This window comes from Trichomycterus rosablanca, chromosome 7 (genome assembly GCF_030014385.1).
Source record: "Trichomycterus rosablanca isolate fTriRos1 chromosome 7, fTriRos1.hap1, whole genome shotgun sequence".
Taxonomy (NCBI): domain Eukaryota; kingdom Metazoa; phylum Chordata; class Actinopteri; order Siluriformes; family Trichomycteridae; genus Trichomycterus; species Trichomycterus rosablanca.
Genome location: NC_085994.1, coordinates 772,501 through 793,492, shown reverse-complemented (window position 1 = coordinate 793,492; position 20,992 = coordinate 772,501). Strand labels below are relative to the sequence as shown.

Genomic DNA, 20,992 nt, shown 5'->3' with positions numbered 1-20,992 from the left:
CTAAGCTACCTCTCTGTACCAGTTTAGTCTGTCGCCGGTTTTGACTTGTTCGGAACCTGACAGCTTGTTTGCTTCAGTCAAAATGTTACAAAGGTACTGGACTCGTAATCAGAAGGTCGCTGGTTCAAGCCCACCACTGCCAGGTTGTTGCTGTTGGGCCCTTAAGCAAGGCCCTTAACCCTTAATAGCTCAGACTGTCCATTATATCCATTATATTTTATTGTTTGATTTGTGCCTCTTTTTCAGACTGGAACCCCGTCCTCCGCCCCCCCCCCGCAGCCATGATCGACCCCGCGGCCGAGCTGCCCTTCTTCTACGGCAGCATCAGCCGCTCGGACGCCGAGCAGCACCTGAAGCTGGCGGGCATGGGCGACGGCCTGTTCCTGCTGCGCCAGTGCCTGCGCAGCCTGGGCGGCTACGTGCTGTCGGTGGTGTGGAGCCTGGAGTTCTACCACTACCCCGTGGAGAAGCAGCTGAACGGCACGTACTGCATCGCCGGGGGCAAGTCGCACTGCGGCCCGGCCGAGCTCTGCGAGTACTACAGCAAGGACGCCGACGGCCTGGTGTGTTCGCTCAGGAAGCCGTGCCACCGCTCGCCGGACACGCCCATCAAAACCGGCGTCTTCGACAGCCTGAGGGACAACATGCTCCAGGAGTACGTCCGGCAGACGTGGAACCTCGACGTGAGACGCTAATTTACTCTACTTCCTTTCTGTCATTACAAGCTCTTTTCCCCTGTATTCCCCCCTTTATTTTAGAATTTAGTCATATCCAATTCTCGATCTGCATGCACAAGCCCTGGATCGATCGATAAGCGCCGGATCACCACACGTGTCCGATCTGCGCCGCTTTTTGTCACCTGTCAGTGTCGGGTTCCCACACAGAGCCGAATCACGTTCGGAGAGACACGCTAAGCTCCATGGGACTCCACCTAAAAAACCTTTAATTCATGCAAATTTTAATATAATTTATTAATAACCCTTATTAAAACTGTTTTTCGCTAAACTGTATCACACTGGCAACCCTAAACATCAAACAAAAATAAGGAAAATAAACTAAATGCATCTGAAACGTACCTATTTAGTTTTCTTTAGTTTAAGCTCATATAAAACATTACAAGCTCTTTTCCCTGTATTCCCCCCTTTATTTTATAATTTAGTCATATCCAATTCTTGATTGCGACCCCACTGCTGCTTGCACAGCCACCTGATTCAATCGAGAAGCGCCGGATCACCACACGTGTCCAATCTAAGCCACTTCTTATCACCTGCCAGCGGCGGGTTCCAACACAGAGAACCATACTAAGCTCCATGTGACCCCCTCAGAGATGGCGTATTGCGAAACGCAGTCGGGTTTGGTGGCTCTCCTGAGTAAGAGAGGAAAAAAATCTCCATGGATCACAGATAAAGGGGAGGAGCTTATAAACGTCAACGAGCATAAGCGGCGACTACTATATTTGTAAACTTATCGTCCACCAAACTGTAAACCAACCTTTTTATTCCAAAAATTATTTATTGTTTATTTACCTCACACTCTCTCCCAGACGATCCCTGCGGGTGCAGATCCCAAAGTTCACCCCTTCACCCACAAACGATTGGATCATTTATTAAAAGGTCAGGTCACCCTCGTCACTTCTCAACAGCGACTCCTCCTGGTGAAAGATGTGTAATACGTGACCCCCTATCGCCGATCAGTCAGTAATAGTGATTGTAGTGTCCAATCTTTTAACGTCCTTGATACGGGTTGTGATGCTACTCTTACGCATTTAGCAAGTATTGTTTGCAAACAAGCGTATATAGGCCGTTCTTGCTCATCTGCATCAACGACTGCATTGGAACCGCTCGTAGTCACCGTCCATTGTCCATTCTCAAATACCCAACATAGGCTATAAGTAAAATAAAATGGATTATTATGACATCACAAGATCTCACCAATATGTCTATAGATGTTCCTGTCCCTGGATAGTGAACTGCAGAACTGCAGGATTAAGTCTCCAGGAAAAAGCTTCATGTTTCATCTTCCTACGAGCGTTTGTGCCGAACCGTGACGTCAGACGTTAAATGCATTTTTTTTAACGACTTGAGGTTACTAAGTACCCCCCTTATTTCCAAATTTAACCATATCCAATTCCCAAATGCGAACCCACGGCAGCTTGCACAGCCTCCCGATCTGATCATGAACAACTGCATCGGCTAAAGGCTATGAATAATATAATATAGATTATTATCCTGTATTCCAATAGTCTATTGATGTTCCTGTTCCTAAATAAAATGCCACATGAACCCTCTTCTGGGCTCACTGAGGCCCCCTAGTGGACCGTGACCCCCTGGTTGAGATCCGCTGTATTAAGTCTCCAGGAAAAAAGCTTCATGTTTCATCTTCCTACAAGCGTTTGTGCCGAACCATGACGATAGACATTACCGAATCTTTAAATGAACCACGTTCTATAGTTTGGGGCACGACAGGAGACATGGGTATGCCTAAAATAACCAAATCTGTGACCTGTTGTTCTCCTTCTTTCTTACTTGGGACCTGGTTTGGGGAAAATGCATCATAAACTCTGTTTTTAAATTCATGTTGAATGTTTCAGCAGGTCAGTGATTCAAAACATACATCCAAACACACACACACACACACACACACACACAGACACACACACAGAAAATGGATCGACGGGCACAAAGTCAAGCTCTTTTTTAAAACCCGTTCCAGCACTTTGATCTAAACCCAGAACAAATTCTTTGATGTGAGCTGGAGGGGGAAAGTCCTGGAACGCCGGAGGATTTGGAGAGGAATCATACTGAGATTCGTGTGTGTGTGTGTGTGTGTGTGTGCAGGGTGAAGCCATGGAGCAGGCCATCATCAGTCAGGCTCCTCAGCTGGAGAAGCTGATAGCCACCACAGCCCACGAGAAGATGTCCTGGTTTCACGGCAAAATCCCGCGCCAGGAGGGCGAAAGACGCCTCTACTCGGGGTCGCAGCCAGACGGAAAGTTCCTGTAGGTTCCTCCTCTGCAGTGCTGAATCTTTTCATAATAAAGTACTGTAGACGGTGGGAGGAGTTTGTCTGATCAAAACGACCTACGAAACAATTTAAAGTATTTATGATCATTTAAGGACACAAAGTAGCTCAATAACACGTGTACATAGACCGCATGTACAACCCAAAATCAGAAAAAGTTGGGACAGCGTGGAAAAAGCAAATAAAATAAGAACACAGAGTTTCTTACATTGACTCGTCGTCACGATCGTGCTGTTCTCGTTAATTAAAGACACCTGTTATTATTATTATTATTATTAGATGTTTTTAACAGTCGGCGTTTGATGGCAACGATGTGGTTTCACACAGGATGTTTTTCTTTCCTCAGGGTGAGAGAACGTGTTGAGTCTGGAACCTTCGCGCTGTCGGTCATGTACGGGAAAACTGCGTACCATTATCAGATCCTGCACGATAAATCCGGCAAATACTCCATGCCAGAGGGAACCAAGTTCGACACCGTGTGGCAGGTGAACCTTTTCAAAGCTCCTCCAGTGAAACAAACTGTTTGATAAGAGGCGGTAAAAGCGACTCAGGCGGTACGAACAAAACTCAGCGTGACTTATTGTAGTAAAACAGCGAGTGAGGAATGTGATTAGTGGAGGAACTTATGAGCAGTAATAATGAAGAGAAGTTTAGTGCTCCTGTCTCCTTCTTTTACTACATTAAACCACGTACCTGTAACTCGACGCCCTTCATGGAGAAATTTGTACCTTAAACTCGGCTTGAGCGATAAAACCTGATCAGCGTGTGAATCTGATCTGAACCTGCATCAGTGTGGAATAAGCGTCAGATCCAGGGTTACAGCTCCACATGTATCTGTGTTTATCTGGATTCTCCTCCCTGTTTCACTTTTAAACTTGTGTTACAGCTCCAGCTTCTGAGAAATGCTGAGAATCAGAATCAGCTTCTCCCAGAGTCTAAAACGCTTCTGGTTGAAAATAAAGCTTAACGTGGTTTAATGTAGTAAAAGAAGGAGACAGGAGCACTAAACTTCTCTTCATTATTACTGCTCATAAGTTCCTCCACTAATCACATTCCTCACTCGCTGTTTTACTACAGTAAGTCACGCTAAGCTTTGTGCACCGCCGTCACACTTCATAGGAAATACCGGCACAGCGGCGCAGAAGCGGTTTTGTCACTTCTCATGTGAATGCGCCGGTGCTGAAGGGAATCAAGCATCTCCACCATTAAGAAGCGTCAGGAAACAATAAAGAAGTAAAACTAAAGTGCAGCTTTTATTGTATTTTTATTGATGTGTAACTGTTAGTAATTGTATTTCAGTGTGTTTATATTATATTTGTGTTATTTTCAGTGTTTAAGTGTCAAAAACAACCTCATTATTTTAGCTCCACGGGACCATAGACGCATTAACAGGTTCCCCAAACATCCTTATAGAAAAAAAATACCTTGAAACTCAACGTCTTTAAAACTCAACACCACTCCCAGAACCAGCAAACGTTGAGTTTCAAGGTACCGCTGTAGACTCTGGGAGAAGCTGATTCTGATTCTCAGCATTTCTCAGAAGCTCGAGCTGTAACACAAGTTTAAAAGTGAAACAGGGAGGAAAATCCAGATAGTAAAACGCTTCTCATGTGAACGTACCCTTAACGTTCCAGTCAAACCGCTGCACACGAATCTAAAGATAAAAATGTGGTTTTATTTCTTAAATGTATTTTTTCTCTTCTTGTAGCTGGTCGAGTATCTGAAAATGAAACCCGACGGCCTGGTGACGTTACTGCGAGAGCCTTGTGTCAACCAGAACAACGCAGGCCGTAAGAAACCACGCCCGTTATACCTGTATAACACCAGTTCACACACCACTTTTGTTTTGGTTATTTAATGTTCTTCTAGTCTTTTCACTTTGTTCCTCTAAATATGAACAAAAAGTAATCGTTCTCGACATAATTAACCCTGTTCAAACGAATTGTTCTTTACATGATTGACTCTGTTCAAATGAATCATTCTCGACATTAATGACTCTGTTTAAGTCTTTGGAATTGAATTAGATAGATAGATAGATAGATAGATAGATAGATAGATAGATAGATAGATAGATAGATAGATAGATAGATAGATAGATAGATAGATAGATAGATAGATAGATAGATAGATAGATAGATAGATAGATAGATAGATAGATAGATAGATAGATAGGCTGGAACAGAGTCAGTCAGGTCGAGAATGTGTCGTTTGAAAAGAGTCATTTATGTCGAGAATGATTTGTTTAAACTGTCATTTACATCAAGAACGATTCGTTTGAACACACTCACTTATGTCGATAATGATTCGTTACAACAGAGTGTGGAGAACAATTTGTTAAAACAGTAATTCTTGTCAAGAATGATTCATTTAAACAGAGTCAGTCAGGTCGAGAATAATTCATTAAAACAAAGTCATTTTTGTAAAGAATGATTCGTTAGAACAGAGTCACTCAAGTGGAGAATGCTTCGTTTGAACAGAGTCGGTCAGGTCGAGAATGAGTCGTTTGAAAAGAGTCATTTATGTCAAGAATGATTCGTTTAAACTGTCATTTATATCAAGAACGATTCGTTTGAACAGAGCCATTAATGTCGAGAATGATTTGTTTGAAAAGAGTCAGTCAGGTTGAGAATGATTCGCTACAACTGAGTCATTCGTGTGGAGAACAATTCATTAAAACAAGACTTTACAATCATTAAATGACTTTACAAGTCATTCTTGTAAAGAATGATTCGTTAGAAGAGAGTCACTCAAGTGGAGAATAATTCGTTTGAACAGAGTCAGTCAGGTCGAGAATGATTCGTTTCAACAGAATCGTTCATGTTGAAAACGTGAGGTTTGAGAAGAGTCATTCATGTAGAGAACGATTCATTTGAACAGAGTCATTTATGCAGAGCATGATTCGTTTGAACAGAGTCATTCAAGTCGAGATTGATTCGTTTGAGTAGAGTCGTTAATGTCGATAATGACTCGTTTAAATAGAGCTTTTTCATGTCGAGAATGATTTGTTTGAAAAGAGTCAGGTCGAGAATGATTCGTTACAACGGAGTCATTCATGTTGAAGACGTGAGGTCAGAGCAGAGTCGTTCATGTAGAGAAAGATTCGTTTGAACAGAGTCAGTCGGGTCGAGAATGATTCGTTTGAGTGATTCATGTCATTTTGGTTGTATTCACATGTATATAATAATCTATATTATTTCTAACGGAACGACACTGATATAAATTTCAGTCCTCTGGGTGGAATGGTGGCACAGCATGTGGGTGTGGCGTAACTTCAGGGTACTGTGGACCTGGGTTCGTTCCTACCCTGATACCCTGAATGAATTTGAGTCCTAATGTGAACAGAACTGTGAGGTGAAGAGAAGTGCCAGCACTAGAGTTCTGAATCACTGCTGTTATTCTTGTTTTATAACTTTATTTATTCGTGATTTTATCTGTTTTTCTCTTCAGAGACTCCGGCGGTTCCAGCACTGGTACGAATCTAAAACATTCTTATGATCTTTCTATAAATATGACCTGCAGTTAAATCATAATGTGCATGTTTATTTATTTATGTATTTATTTATTTATGTATTTTAATGCTTTATATCTTTTACTTTTGCAGAGGACGCCCAGGACTAATGGCTACACACCGCCGCCTAAAGGTCAGTAGGTGTCAGTACATTTTCATTTTCATTGTTTCCCAGGTTTTGATCTACTTCGTTTTAAGGGAGCAAATCACTTTTAGGGAGGCACGATGGTGCCGTGGGTGGGTAGCTCAGTCGCCTCACAGCAAGAAGGGCCTGGGTTCGATTCCCCAGTCTTTTCTGTGTGAAGTTTGTATGTTATCCCTGTGTTCTCTGGTGCCATCAGGTCAACCGGCGCTACTTGAAATTGCCATGTGTGTGTGTATGTGATAAACTGGTGACCAGTCCAGGGTGTTTCCTGCCTTTCGCCCAGTTAATCAGACCCACCGCAACCCTGACCAGGATAAAGCAGGTGGACTGTCCAGCGTGCGTCACCAGTGTGCTCAGTGAAGTCCATATAATAACAGCCAGCCGGCCAGAAAACTGCAGCAGGGATGTTGGCACATTTTGGTGGAAATCCCCCGGCGGTGCTTTTAATCTCAGATCGATATTTGACATACATTTTTTCAGTTCCTGGAGCGAGCAAGATCCTGGCACCCATGGATCGACAGCCTCTGCCCATGGACAGCGACGAGTTCGTCAGCCCGTACGCTGACCCGAAGGAGCTGAAGGATAAAACGCTCTTCATCAAGCGGGACAAGCTGATGGTGGACGAGGTGGAGCTGGGATCCGGTAATTTTGGATGTGTGAAGAAGGGCGTGTACAAAATGAAAAGGTGAGTCGGTTTTTGGTTTGCCGTCGCTATTTAACAATTCTCAAGTCCGCACAGTGGGTGGAACTTGTAATAAAGTTATAGTAATAAACAGTAATGCCCCCCGTCTCAGCTGTGCTACCAGCAGACCGGGCGCCTATATGGGCAATGATTGGCTCATCCGAGGGTGGGAGTGATAGAGGGGATTGTGATCGATGGAGCTGCACAGAGACGGGGGATAACGGAGATCGTGCATGACTCTCCGTGCGCGATACGGATCTCCGTATGAAAAGAAGCGGTCGGTGCTGCACACGTGTTGGAGGGGGCGTGTGTTAGTCACGACCCTCCTCGATCATGAGCGGAGGTCTGCAGCAGCACAGGTGAAATACCATCTGGGAATTGGATATGACTAGAGGAGGAAAAAGGCATTAAAATCTGTGCTTTTGCTGTTAAATTCACGCCATTCTGTTTCACAGCAAGCACATCGACGTGGCCATCAAGGTGCTGAAGAGTGAGAACGAGAAGGCGGTGAAGGACGAGATGATGCGGGAGGCGGAGATCATGCACCAGCTGGATAACCCCTACATAGTGCGCATGATCGGCCTGTGCGAGGCGGAGGCGCTCATGCTGGTGATGGAGATGGCTCCGGCGGGACCCCTGAACAAATTCCTCTCCAGCAGAAAGTAAGGCACACTTTCTAACCCCCGGGGTCTGTATAAGTGCATCTAAAACAGTATGAGGTTACCGCCTAGCTGCCACTGTTGGGCCCCTGAGCAAGGCCCTTAACCCTCATTTTCTTAAACTGTAAAGAGTCTTTGATTAAAACATCTGATCAACACTGCAAACGTTAATGTGAATATAATGAGATTGTAGATATTCACTGCCAGGGCGAGGTTAGACCTCTGTTACCACGTGTTCATATAAAAGAATTTAATGTTGATTTTTTTAACTGATCACCTTCAAGATCCGTGTAAAAATCTAACCTCATTTACCAGGGCTCTAGAGTGCGACCAATTTGGTAATATCAGTAATATCAGCAGTAATATCATGGCGGAGTGTGTAGAATATGTGCGAGCGTTTGTGCTGCTGTTACAGATGTTGGTTTTTATGTAAAAACATCAATCAAATATCGGTGATAAGAAGACGTGACGTGTTCGTCTCAGTTGTTGTTTTATTTAGTTCACTGACGTGAGAAGAGTTTTGCGCTTCGCTTTCACCGCGACTCTTATGTAACCGATTTACTCAGCGCTCGACTCGAGAGATAAAACATTAAAGTTCCACGATACAAACAAACATCTGTGTGAAATAACCATCAAACCCAGTCTAACAGCTCCACATGTATCTGTGTTTAACTGGATTTACTTCACGTGTGGTGTTTATATTTCACGTTAAGCGTGTTCGTTCTGTCCGGGTCACTTTTACCACCTCACATCACACAGTTCATCTTTTTTTTAAGGCACTTTAAAAATATCAGCAGCAAACTGACTAGCCTATGTCAATAATATGCGTCTCATTACTGCATTAACCATATATAATATTCTTATCATTAAATGAAATGTGCAGTTTACAGCCCTTAAAACACTTGCGGCTCAGTGGGTAGCACTGTCGCCTTAGAGCAAGAAGATCCTGGGTTCGATCACCCGGTGGGGCGGTCTGGGTCCTTTCTGTGTGGAGTTTGCATGTTCTCCCCGTGTCTGCGTGGGTTTACTCCGGGAGCTCCGGTTTCCTCCCACAGTCCAAAAACATGCAATTGAGGTGAATTGGAGACACTAAATTGTCCATGACTGTGTTCGATATAAACTTAAACTGATGAACCTTGTGTGAAGATAAACTACAGTTTCATGTCATAAATGTAACCAAAGTGTAAAACATGATGTTAAAATCCAAACAAACAATTTAGATTTTCTTTTTATTTCATTTATCTTGAGTTTAAATTTCACCTCAGTGAAGCACTTTAAGCACCAACACTTTTTCAGTAAGATACCTTTCTTGTAGAATTGTGCTTCAAATAAAGAACTTTATGTTGACCAGATTGTTAGTTAATCATTTACAAGTCAATACTGCCTATATGGACAGTGATACAAAAAAAAGTGAACCTGTAAAACGGAGGTGTTAAATGCGATGCGGTTGAAAATTTGGGTGCACCTAACTTCTGTTCTGGTGCACCTAAGAAAAAAAGTTAGGCGCACCAGTGCAAAAAGTTAGTCTAGAGCCCTGTTTAAATTTTCAGCATTTACAGACGCTTTTATCCAGAGCAACTTACAGTACTGTGACAGTTTATTGTCTAAGCAATTAAGGGTTAAGGGCCTTGCTCAAGGGCCCAACAGTGGCAACCTGAAATTATTTGGAGAATAAAATTGAAATTATTTGGAGAATAAAATTGAAATTATTTTAAAAATAAAATTGAAATTATTTTGAGAATCAAATTGAAATTATTTTAAGAATAAAATTGAAATTATTTTGAGAATAAAATTGAAATTATTTTTAAAATAAAATTGAAATTATTTTGAGAATCAAATTGAAATTATTTTAAGAATAAAATTGAAATTATTTTGAGAATAAAATTTGAAACTATTTGGAGAATAAAATTTGAAACTATTTGGAGAATAAAATTTAAATTATTTGGAGAATAAAATGTAAATTATTTTAAGAACAAAATGTAAATTATTTTGAGAATAAAATTGAAATTATTTGAAAAATAAAATTGAAATTATTTTGAAAATAAAACTGAATTTATTTCAAGAAATAAATTCAAGTATTTTGAGAATAAAATTAAAATTATTTTGAGAATAAAATTAAAATTATTTTGAGAATAAAATTGAAATTATTTGGAGAATAAAGTCAGAACATTACAGCAGTATCGCCTCCTGGTGTTAAAAAGAGGAACTGTAAGGATTTGTTAGCGTTCTCCTGTTATATCAGTTTCACAAATAAAGGACCTCGATCTCCTGCACAGCAGCGTCAGTGTGTCATTAGTATACGCACGCTAAAACGACTTTGCAAGAATCTGTGTTTGTTTATGAGAACTGGACAACATAACGGAAACGCGCTCTCTGTCCTCGGGGCCCAAACGTTTCATTAGTGGTAAATGTTTTACCGTCCCAACTTTTTTTGGAACGTGTTGCAGGTCTGAAATGCAGGAATGCATGTTTATTAACAAATGCGTGTATGTGTGTGTGTGTTCTATCAGAGATCAGGTGTCGGTGGAGAACGTGGTGGAGCTGATGCACCAGGTCTCGTTGGGGATGAAGTACCTGGAGGAGAAGAACTTTGTTCACCGGGATCTGGCCGCTCGTAACGTCCTGCTGGTCAACCAGCATTACGCCAAGATCAGCGACTTCGGCCTGTCCAAAGCTCTCGGCGCCGACGACAACTATTACAAGGTGAGGGGAAAATTCAGTCCGGGCGCATGTGTGTGTTTATTCACATTTAACGAGCATGATATGACCTGTGTGTGTGTGTGTGTGTGTGTGTGTGTGCAGGCCCGAACGTTGGGGAAATGGCCTCTGAAGTGGTACGCTCCAGAGTGCATCAACTACCACAAGTTCTCCAGTAAAGGTGACGTGTGGAGCTACGGAATCACCATGTGGGAGGCCTTTTCGTACGGAGGCAAACCTTATAAGGTAAACGTAAACAAATGAATGTCACACCATGACATTAAGGTAAATCATGTACAGTACATGTCCAGCTGTATGTAAAATATCGCTGTAATATTCTATAGAGGCTTTTTGCAGTGGTATTGTGAGTGTGTCGTTGTGGCGCTCGGGTGGCGCAATGTAAATGAAGCTAGCGCACTTCCGCTGGGGATTATCGGGCTTCTACGTACAGACGTGATCGGCTGTGTCTGTGAGATTTGTAATGAATTGGCATCATGTACAGGGTTCGTTACTGCACTGCTCCCAGTGATTCAGAGGAAAACTGACCCACCCCGACCCTGACCGGGATGAAGCGGGGGTAAAACATGAAAAGCTTCCTGCTGTTGTTGTAAAATACTGTATAAAAATTAAACCTGGTACAGGGTGCTTGAATTAAGCCGTAAACTCATGATTTCAGGAATAAACTCTAAATTGTTTTTATTATTTTAGAAATAAAGTTGAAATTATTTAAAAATAAAGTTAAAATTATTTTAGAAATGAAGTCAAAATTATTTTAGAAATAAAGTCGAAATTATTTTAAAAAATAAAGTCAAAATTATTTTAGAAATAAAGTCAAAATTATTTTAGAAATAAAGTCAAAATTATTTAAAAAATAATGTCAAAATTGTTTTTTAAAATGAAGTCAAAATTATTTTTTAAATAATGTCAAAAATTATTTTAAAATTTAAATCAAAATTATATTTTTAAAAAGTCAAATTTATTTTAAAAATAAAGTCGAAATAATTTAAAAATCAAGTTAAAATTATTTTAGAAATTAAGTCAAAATTATTTTAGAAATTAAGTCAAAATTATTTTAGAAATTAAGTCAAAATTATTTAAAAAATAATGTCAAAAATTATTTAAAAAATAAAGTCAAAATGATTTTTAAAATGAAGTCAAAATGATTTTTTAATTAAAGTCAAAATGATATTTAAAAAATTCAAATTTATTTTAAAAATAAAGTCGAAATAATTTAAAAATAAAGTCAAAATTATTTTTTAAATGTCAAAAAAAAGTAAAAAAATTAAGTCAAAATTATTTAAAAATAAAGTTAAAATTATTTTAAAAATAAAGTCAAAAGTTTTTTTTAAATAAAGTCAAAATGATTTTAAAAATAAAGTTGAAATAATTGTAAAAATCATTTGCAATGGATTGGCATCATGTACAGGGTGTGTTACCACATTGCGCATAGTGATTTAGATAGACCCACCCTGACCGGGTTGAAGCGGAGTAAAACATGAAAATAAAATAAACTTTGAATGCAAACACGACCAAATTATTGCAGCCAGTGAAGTTATAAACTAAAGCCAAATCTCTTACAGGCGCATCATTTGACCTGTTTTGTACTTTTCAGAAAATGAAGGGTCAGGAGGTGACCGCTTTCCTCCAGAGCGGCAAACGTCTGGAGTGTCCAGCCAACTGCCCAGATCCCATGTACGAGGTGATGAATGACTGCTGGATTTACAAGTACGTGAGATTATTTGTTACAGTAGTGTTGTTGTTAATAACATCCCAACTGTGATTCACGGCTGTAGAGAACGGCAGGGGCCGAGGGTTACAGAATGGCATGGCAGGGGGCACGGAGGCACAGATGACTGAGTGATGTTTCCCTTAACTGTGCAGTCTCTGCGCCTCATCAGCATTGATTTGTCGAAGCTGGGGGAGACCTTTAAATACCGGCTGTGTTGGACTTTGTTGGTATTTTTGGTTCTGCTGGCTCATATGCTGACGTTCTTTTCAAGAAACTTAGCTGGTGCTGTGGCTCCGCAGGGCAAACATCATTTTTATTCTGTCGCCTCTCAGCCTCCAGCTTTTGTTTGGTTTCCTGTTGTTGCTCCTTTCCATTTTTAATCACTTTTTATTTTAGTGATGATCTTTTTAATTTTCTCCAGGTATGAAGATCGACTGGACTTCGTTAAAGTGGAGGAGAGAATGAGGTCCTACTATTACTCCATTTCTAAAAAGCCTCCCACCGAGGCGAGTGAAGACGCAACAAAACCGAAGAGTGAAGACTGAGCCGGGTACAAGAGTCGATCAGAGCAAACGATTGCAGTAAATTAAATCCTGTTTCTGCTACGATGCTTGATTATCTTTCAGGTCCTCACTTTGTCACCGTGTTGATTTACAAACTTGTGAGCTATGATGAACATTTATGTCGTAAAGCTGTTTTATTTTTATTTTTATTAGTTGTGGACTTTAATTAGTTTAGTAAAGTGTCCTCTTATTTCTTTTATGGAATTTGCCATGTTGGGATGTCTTAGGAATTCTGGCGAACTCGAAATCTTCATTGTTTTTAAATTTGCTTTTTTTTATTATTTTCTGTGAATTAATATGTTGTTTTTGTGTGTTTTTATGTATGGACATAATAATAAATCATCTATTCATTAAAAACAGCACCTGATGGATGGATGGATGGATGGATCATTGGTTGGATGGATGGATAGATGGATGGATGGATGGATAGATGGATGGATGGATGGATGGATGGATGGATGGATGGATCATTGGTTGGATGGATAGATGGATGGATGGATGATGGATCATTGGTTGGATGGATGGATGGATCATTGATTTGATGGATGGATGGAGGGATCATTGGTTTGATGGATGGAGGGATTATTGGTTTGATGGATGGATGGATCATTGGTTTAATGGATGGAGGGATCATTGGTTTGATGGATGGAGGGATCATTGGTTTAATGGATGGATGGATCATTGGTTTGATTGATGGATGGATCAACATTGGTTTGATTGATGGATGGAGGGATCATTGGTTTAATGGATGGATGGATCATTGGATGGATGGATGAACAAACGGATGGATCATTGGTTTGATGGTTGGATAGATGGATGGATGGATGGCTGAATCTACAGATAAATGATGGATTTTCTTGGGGAAAGTGTATCATTACAGCAGCAGGAACATAGAACAAAAAAGTAAAGAAAAATAAACAACAACACAATAACACAATGTGTAATAATCATAGATTGTATGAATCCAGGCCTCAGTTGGTTGGTGATTTTGGATTCTGTGATATTTATGTCATTTAGTTCTCAACTAATTACACAATTTATTTCAGTGAAGATTTTTATCGAGATGTGTGTAAAATGACAAGAACTGAATGAAGTCTTCCCTTTACATTTTTGAGCTTTGTGCTTTCCAAAATGTCACATTAAGCAAATAATAGGAATTAAATATTACATTTGTGCGTACGTTTATTCCCTATAAAGAGCTGGGTAAACATATTTCACCTAGAAAAGCAACAAAACACAGCGTTTCACAAACTTTTGTTTAGGACAGTACCTGTCTTAGCATTCGGTTTTAACTGAAGTAACACTGGCTGGATCGCAATTGTCACCCATGCTCCCTGTATAGTCGCACTATGTAGGGTGTGTTATAAAGTAGTGTGCGTCCTATCTAGTGCACTTGAGTGTACAGCAGGCTGAGTACAGTAAAGTCCTGTCTGTGTTACTGACTGAGGGAGGAAGAAAGCGAACTCTGTTCAACTCAACAAGGAGGTTCTGCTTCTGTTAAACATCGTTTTACTACCATTAACAAGTTTTAGATATCAGATGTATTGATAATAATGCAGTAGAAATAGTTTTAAAGTGAATAATGTAGCTTTACTGTAGATTAAATCGTTCATAGATAGTAAATTCGGATCATAGACGCCCAAAGGCGGTGGATTTCGAAGCGGAAGTGGAAAGTGTACATTCGGTAAGTTTAGTTCAGTTCAACTTCTGACAGAAACAGAGTTGTCAGCTTTTAACCAATGTTTACTATGTTTAATATGTTAAAACATACATTTATTACTGCTTTTTGCTGTATAAACTCTTATATTGTTAAATATTTGTGTGTTCTGTAGTGAAGATGGAACCAAAAAAATTCTTTCGGTTTTAACACCAAAACAAAAACGCAACGAAGTCAAAATGTTCCAAATCATTCACATTTAATCATTCAGTCTCTATTAAACTAAACATTCCTTTATATCAGGATTACATTTCAGTCTAACTACGTGTAAATATGATGGCAGTGCCAACCATCGTGCCAACAGGTAGTTTATTCACCCTGGAGCCAGAAACGCCCTTTACTGAGGAACAATCTAACATCATCAAAAACATGAAATATATCATTTATTTTCATTTAATTGTATTATAATCTTTAAAAATACATTTTGTTTTTTTTATCTGATCACATATAGTTCAAATCAAAAGTTTACGTACACTAGTAAGAGGCATCAGAATCATTACATTTATTCTCTTCTTTCTCCTAATTAAGACACTACACAGTATTCAGTTCTGTATAGATAGATAGATAGATAGATAGATAGATAGATAGATAGATAGATAGATAGATAGATAGATAGATTAGTATTATAGATAGATAGATAGATAGATAGATAGATAGATAGATAGATAGATAGATTAGTATTATAGATAGATAGATAGATAGATAGATAGATAGATAGATAGATAGATAGATAGATTAGTATTATAGATAGATAGATAGATAGATAGATAGATAGATAGATAGATTAGTATTATAGATAGATTAGTATTATAGATAGATAGATAGATAGATAGATAGATAGATAGATAGATAGATAGATAGATTAGTATTATAGATAGATAGATAGATAGATAGATAGATAGATAGATAGATAGATAGATAGATTAGTATTATAGATAGATAGATAGATAGATAGATAGATAGATAGATAGATTAGTATTATAGATAGATAGATAGATAGATAGATAGATAGATAGATAGATAGATAGATAGATAGATTCGTATTATAGATAGATAGATAGATAGATAGATAGATAGATAGATAGATAGATAGATAGATAGATAGATAGATTACTATTATAGATAGATAGATAGATAGATAGATAGATAGATAGATAGATTACTATTATAGATAGATAGATAGATAGATAGATAGATAGATAGATAGATAGATAGATTAGTATTATAGACAGACAGACAGACAGATAGATAGATAGATTAGTATTATAGATAGATAGATAGATAGATAGATAGATAGATAGATAGATAGATAGATAGATAAATTAGTATTATAGATAGACAGACAGACAGATAGATAGATTAGTATTATAGATAGATAGACAGACAGACAGATAGATCCAGCTATAGATATATAGATGTGTGTGATAAAACATGCCACCCATGCTAAGATCTCAAGCTTTCAAACTCTCGAGTTTTAATCTCAGCTCTGCTGTCAGCCGGCCGGGCGCCTACACAGACACACGATTGGCTGCGTGTCTGTAGGGACGGGATAATGGCTGAAGAGAGATTCCTCATTACTGCTGCAGTTACGCCCTCTGCTGGCTGATCGACGGTGCTGCACAGAGACGGGGGATAATGGAGATCAGTGAGTGACTCTCCGTGCGCAGTACGGATCTCCGTATGAACCCTGTGCAGGTGAAAAGAAGCGGTCGGTACTGCACACGTATCGGAGGCGGCGTGTGTTAGTTACTCAACAACTATTTATTTATCTGTAACTGTTTTAACTGGATTCATTATAATTCTGGATATTAATTCTGTTTCAGTGTAATTACGTATCTATACGCCCGTTATGTCAGGGGCAGCAGTATTAGCTCAGGGGTTCAATTCCCCACAGTTTAGATTTCTAACAGTGAGTAGCAAACAAGCTACAGAGCCAAAACAAACACCTAAACACCCACAGTCAGTAAAATGAGTTCCATCATTTGCATGTGGGATGTAAACGAAAACACAAATGATCTACAGACTGGTGCAGCACAGATAATCAACTCGATAATAAAGACGGTAAAATAAGAATCCAACAGTTTGAGGGTGACCTGAACGCAGCATGAACAACAGTTACACAGTGATAATAAACAATAAACTGCACCTCACAGATCTCGGGTTCCTACAGTCCACACAAAACTCATCCGCTAAAATAAAAGATCAAAGATGTGCCTGCAAACAAAACATGTACTTAAGCTTTTCAACCAATCAGAACATCGATCGGCCACCCTCGGACGAGCCGATCGTTTAAAGTTTTAATAAGACGATGACCCTAAATGTGAAGGCCAGGCGATTTCCCAGTGTTGTTCCAGTGAAAGGAACTCTTAATGCTTCAGCACACCAAGAGATTTTGGACAATTTCATGCTCCTAATTTTGTGGGAACAGTTTGGGGATGGCCCCTTCCTGTTCCAACACGACTGCGCACCAGTGCACAAAGCACAAGCTCCATAAAGACGTGGATGAGCCGGTTCGCTGTGGAAGAACTTGACCGGCCTGCACAAAGTCCTGACCTCAACCCGATAGATAGAACACCTTTGGGATGAATTAGAGCGGAGACTGTGAGCCAGGTCTTCTCGTCCAACATCAGTGTCTGACCTCACAAACGCGCTTTTGGAAGAACGGTCAAAAATTCCCATAAACACACTCCTAAACCTTATGGAAAGCCTTCCCAGAAGAGTTGAAGCTGTTATAGCTGCAAAGGGTGGCGACATCATATTAAACCCTGTGGATTAAGAACGGGAGTCACTCAGGTTCATATGCGTGTGAAGGCAGACGAGCGAATACTTTTGATAATATAGTGTATCTATCATTTCTATATAATGATTAATGATCCTGACGTCAAGCAGTTGGTGAGAAAATGAGCAAGAAGTAAGAAAATGTTCCTCTGAGACCTGCGGCACCTTTCGCTTGTCTCTACTTGTTGCTGCAGTGAACTTGTCAGGGTGGGTGCTCCTGTACGGGAGGAAAAAATCATGAAAAGATTGAAAAGGTTTTTATTTATATATAAAATTTAAGCTAGCACATGCCTGGGTGTTCAAAGTCTATTAAAATTACATTTACAGCATTTAGTGGATACTTTAATCCAAAACAGCTTACAGTTATACGTGAATGCAATTTGAGAGGGTTGAGGGCCTTGCTCAGGGGGCCAACAGAGGCAACTTGGTGGTGGTGGGACTTAAACCTCAACCTTCTGCTTACTAGTCCACCAATAGTGCTGCGTCTACAGTGTTTTCATTACGACCAAACACACTACATCCGATTACACCACATGAATCAGCCACACTGACCGGTTCTTTAATACCACTGGACACCAGTGCAGCCTATCATGTTCCCTTTTTATCCACTCATGAAGTCATTAAGAGTTGTTTTACACGCTCACACGCAGGTCTCGCTTCTTTATTTCTGACTTATTGTCCCTGAATGGCACTAGTTATTTTTAGTCGAGGGTTTTATAGCCTCTCGCTCCGTTGTGCGGACTGGACCTGCGTTTTCTCTACATTACAATGAATCTATAAGAAAATTCAACTATAGGAATGAACCAGCAGATATGTTTACAGCATTTAGTGCACGCCTTTATCCAAAGCAACTTACAACTGTGACTAAATACAGTTCAAGTAATTAAGGGTTAAAGGACTTGCTCAGGGGCCCAACAGTAGCAAGTGAACCGGAAACCCTGTGATTACTAGTCCAGTAGGTAAAGCGTTGGACTATCAATCCCGAGGCTCTAGGGGCGTCATACAATTACTATATATACACTGATCAGCCATAACATTAAAACCACCTCCTTGTTTCTACACTCACTGTCCATTTTATCAGCTCCACTTACCATATAGAAGCACTTTGTAGTTCTACAATTACTGACTGTAGTCTGTCTGTTTCTCTACATGCTTTGTTACCCCCTTTCACCCTGTTCTTCAATGGTCAGGACCCCCACAGGACCACCACAGAGCAGGTATTATTTAGGTGGTGGATGATTCTCAGCACTGCAGTGACACTGACATGGTGGTGGTGTGTTAGTGTGTGCTGTGCTGGTATGAGTGGATCAGACACAGCGGCGCTGCTGGAGTTTTTAAACACCGTGTCCACTCACTGTCCTCTCTATTAGACACTCCTACCTAGTCGGTCCACCTCGTAGATGTAAAGTCAGAGACGATCGCTCATCTATTGCTGCTGCTGCCCACGGGGCGCTGCTGGCTGGATGTTTCTGGTTGGTGGACGATTCTCAGTCCAGCGGTGACAGTGAGGTGTTTAAAAACTCCAGGAGCACTGCTGTGTCTGATCCACTCATACCAGCACAACACACACTAACACACCACCACCATGTCAGTGTCACTGCAGTGCTGAGAATCATCCACCACCTAAATAATACCTGCTCTGTGGGGGTCCTGTGGGGGTCCTGACCATTGAAGAACAGGGTGAAAGGGGGTAACAAAGCGTGCAGAGAAACAGATGGACTACAGTCAGTAATTGTAGAACTACAAAGTGCTTCTATATGGTAAGTGGAGCGTATACATACAGGGGTTGGACAAAATAACTGAAACACCTGGTTTTAGACCACAATAATTTATTAGTATGGTGTAGGGCCTCCTTTTGCAGCCAATACAGCATCAATTCGTCTTGGAAATGACATATACAAGTCCTGCACAGTGGTCAGAGGGATTTTAAGCCATTCTTCTTGCAGGATAGTGGCCAGGTCACTACGTGATGCTGGTGGAGGAAAACGTTTCCTGACTCGCTTCTCCAAAACCCCCCAAAGTGGCTCAATAATATTTAGATCTGGTGACTGTGCAGGCCATGGGAGATGTTCAACTTCACTTTCATGTTCATCAAACCAATCTTTCACCAGTCTTGCTGTGTGTATTGGTGCATTGTCATCCTGATACACGGCACCGCCTTCAGGATACAATGTTTGAACCATTGGATGCACATGGTCCTCCAGAATGGTTCGGTAGTCCTTGGCAGTGACGCGCCCATCTAGCACAAGTATTGGGCCAAGGGAATGCCATGATATGGCAGCCCAAACCATCACTGATCCACCCCCATGCTTCACTCTGGGCATGCAACAGTCTGGGTGGTACGCTTCTTTGGGGCTTCTCCACACCGTAACTCTCCCGGATGTGGGGAAAACAGATTGGACTCATCAGAGAACAATACATGTTTCACATTGTCCACAGCCCAAGATTTGCGCTCCTTGCACCATTGAAACCGACGTTTGGCATCGGCACGAGTGACCGAAGGTTTGGCTATAGCAGCCCGGCCGTGTATATTGACCCTGTGGAGCTCCCGACGGACAGTTCTGGTGGAAACAGGAGAGTTGAGGTGCACATTTAATTCTGCCGTGATTTGGGCAGCCGTGGTTTTATGTTTTTTGGATACAATCCGTGTTAGCACCCGAACATCCCTTTCAGACAGCTTCCTCTTGCGTCCACAGTTAATCCTGTTGGATGTGGTTTGTCCTTCTTGGTGGTATGCTGACATTACCCTGGATACCGTGGCTCTTGATACATCACAAAGACTTGCTGTCTTGGTCACAGATGCACCAGCAAGACGTGCACCAACAATTTGTCCTCTTTTGAACTCTGGTATGTCACCCATAATGTTGTGTGCATTGCAATATTTTGAGCAAAACTGTGCTCTTACCCTGCTAAAATTGTCCAACCCCTGTATATATACTGTATACTCAGTGGTTAATAAAAGCATTCTGTTACCCACTGAGCCACCACTGCCCTTTGATATAGATTTGATATTATTTTTTTATATTTCCCATTGGTTCCCATTGGTTAGGATTAGGTGATATGAACCCATGTGCAGAGCTTGACTAAGTCTGATTATTTAAATGATTTGACTGGTGAAGACCTGTTGTTCTTCTGAATCTCTGATCGTTCTCTCTCTTTTCCTTCCGCAGCATGACCTGCTAGGACCTGCCAGCTCCAACCTTTCCGAATCGTCCTGCTTTATTTCTTCTCCGTCCTCGTTCCATAACCCAACATGTCCTTGGCCCTGAAGCAAGTCTTCAACAAAGACAGAACGTTCCGGCCCAAGCGGAAGTTCGAGCCGGGCACGCAACGCTTCGAGCTGCACAAGAAGGCGCAGGCGTCCCTGAACGCCGGCCTGGACCTGAAGCTGGCGGTGCAGCTCCCGCACGGCGAGGACCTGAACGACTGGGTGGCCGTGCACGTGGTGGACTTCTTCAACCGCATCAACCTGATCTACGGCACCATCAGCGAG

The 20,992-nt window shown here is 40.7% G+C and overlaps 2 protein-coding genes across 3 annotated transcripts in view; both read left to right on the top strand.

The window, feature by feature from the left end:
- The first annotated feature begins 281 nt into the window (after nt 1–281).
- LOC134318056 (tyrosine-protein kinase ZAP-70) lies at nt 282–13,344 on the top strand. The gene is made up of 12 exons (XM_062998799.1): nt 282–683; nt 2,838–2,998; nt 3,368–3,506; nt 4,730–4,811; nt 6,469–6,491; nt 6,623–6,662; nt 7,155–7,359; nt 7,812–8,018; nt 10,526–10,718; nt 10,818–10,958; nt 12,325–12,437; nt 12,863–13,344. Exons 1-12 carry the CDS (start codon nt 282–284, stop codon nt 12,984–12,986), a joined length of 1,830 nt encoding a protein of 609 aa, XP_062854869.1. The 3' UTR covers nt 12,987–13,344.
- Nucleotides 13,345–14,455: 1,111 nt separating this feature from the next.
- mob3a (MOB kinase activator 3A) overlaps nt 14,456–20,992 on the top strand; it is a 12,955-nt gene continuing 6,418 nt past the window's right edge. The window contains exons 1-2 of one of the 2 annotated variants that reach the window (XM_062998800.1): nt 14,456–14,688; nt 20,670–20,992. The exon at nt 20,670–20,992 is cut by the window's right edge and continues 178 nt beyond it. In XM_062998800.1, the coding sequence (XP_062854870.1) occupies nt 20,753–20,992 (240 nt within the window). In that variant the 5' untranslated portion in view covers nt 14,456–14,688; nt 20,670–20,752. Of the gene's footprint in view, nt 14,689–20,140; nt 20,347–20,669 lie in introns of those variants that run through there. The other variant, XM_062998801.1, reaches the window with a different exon arrangement.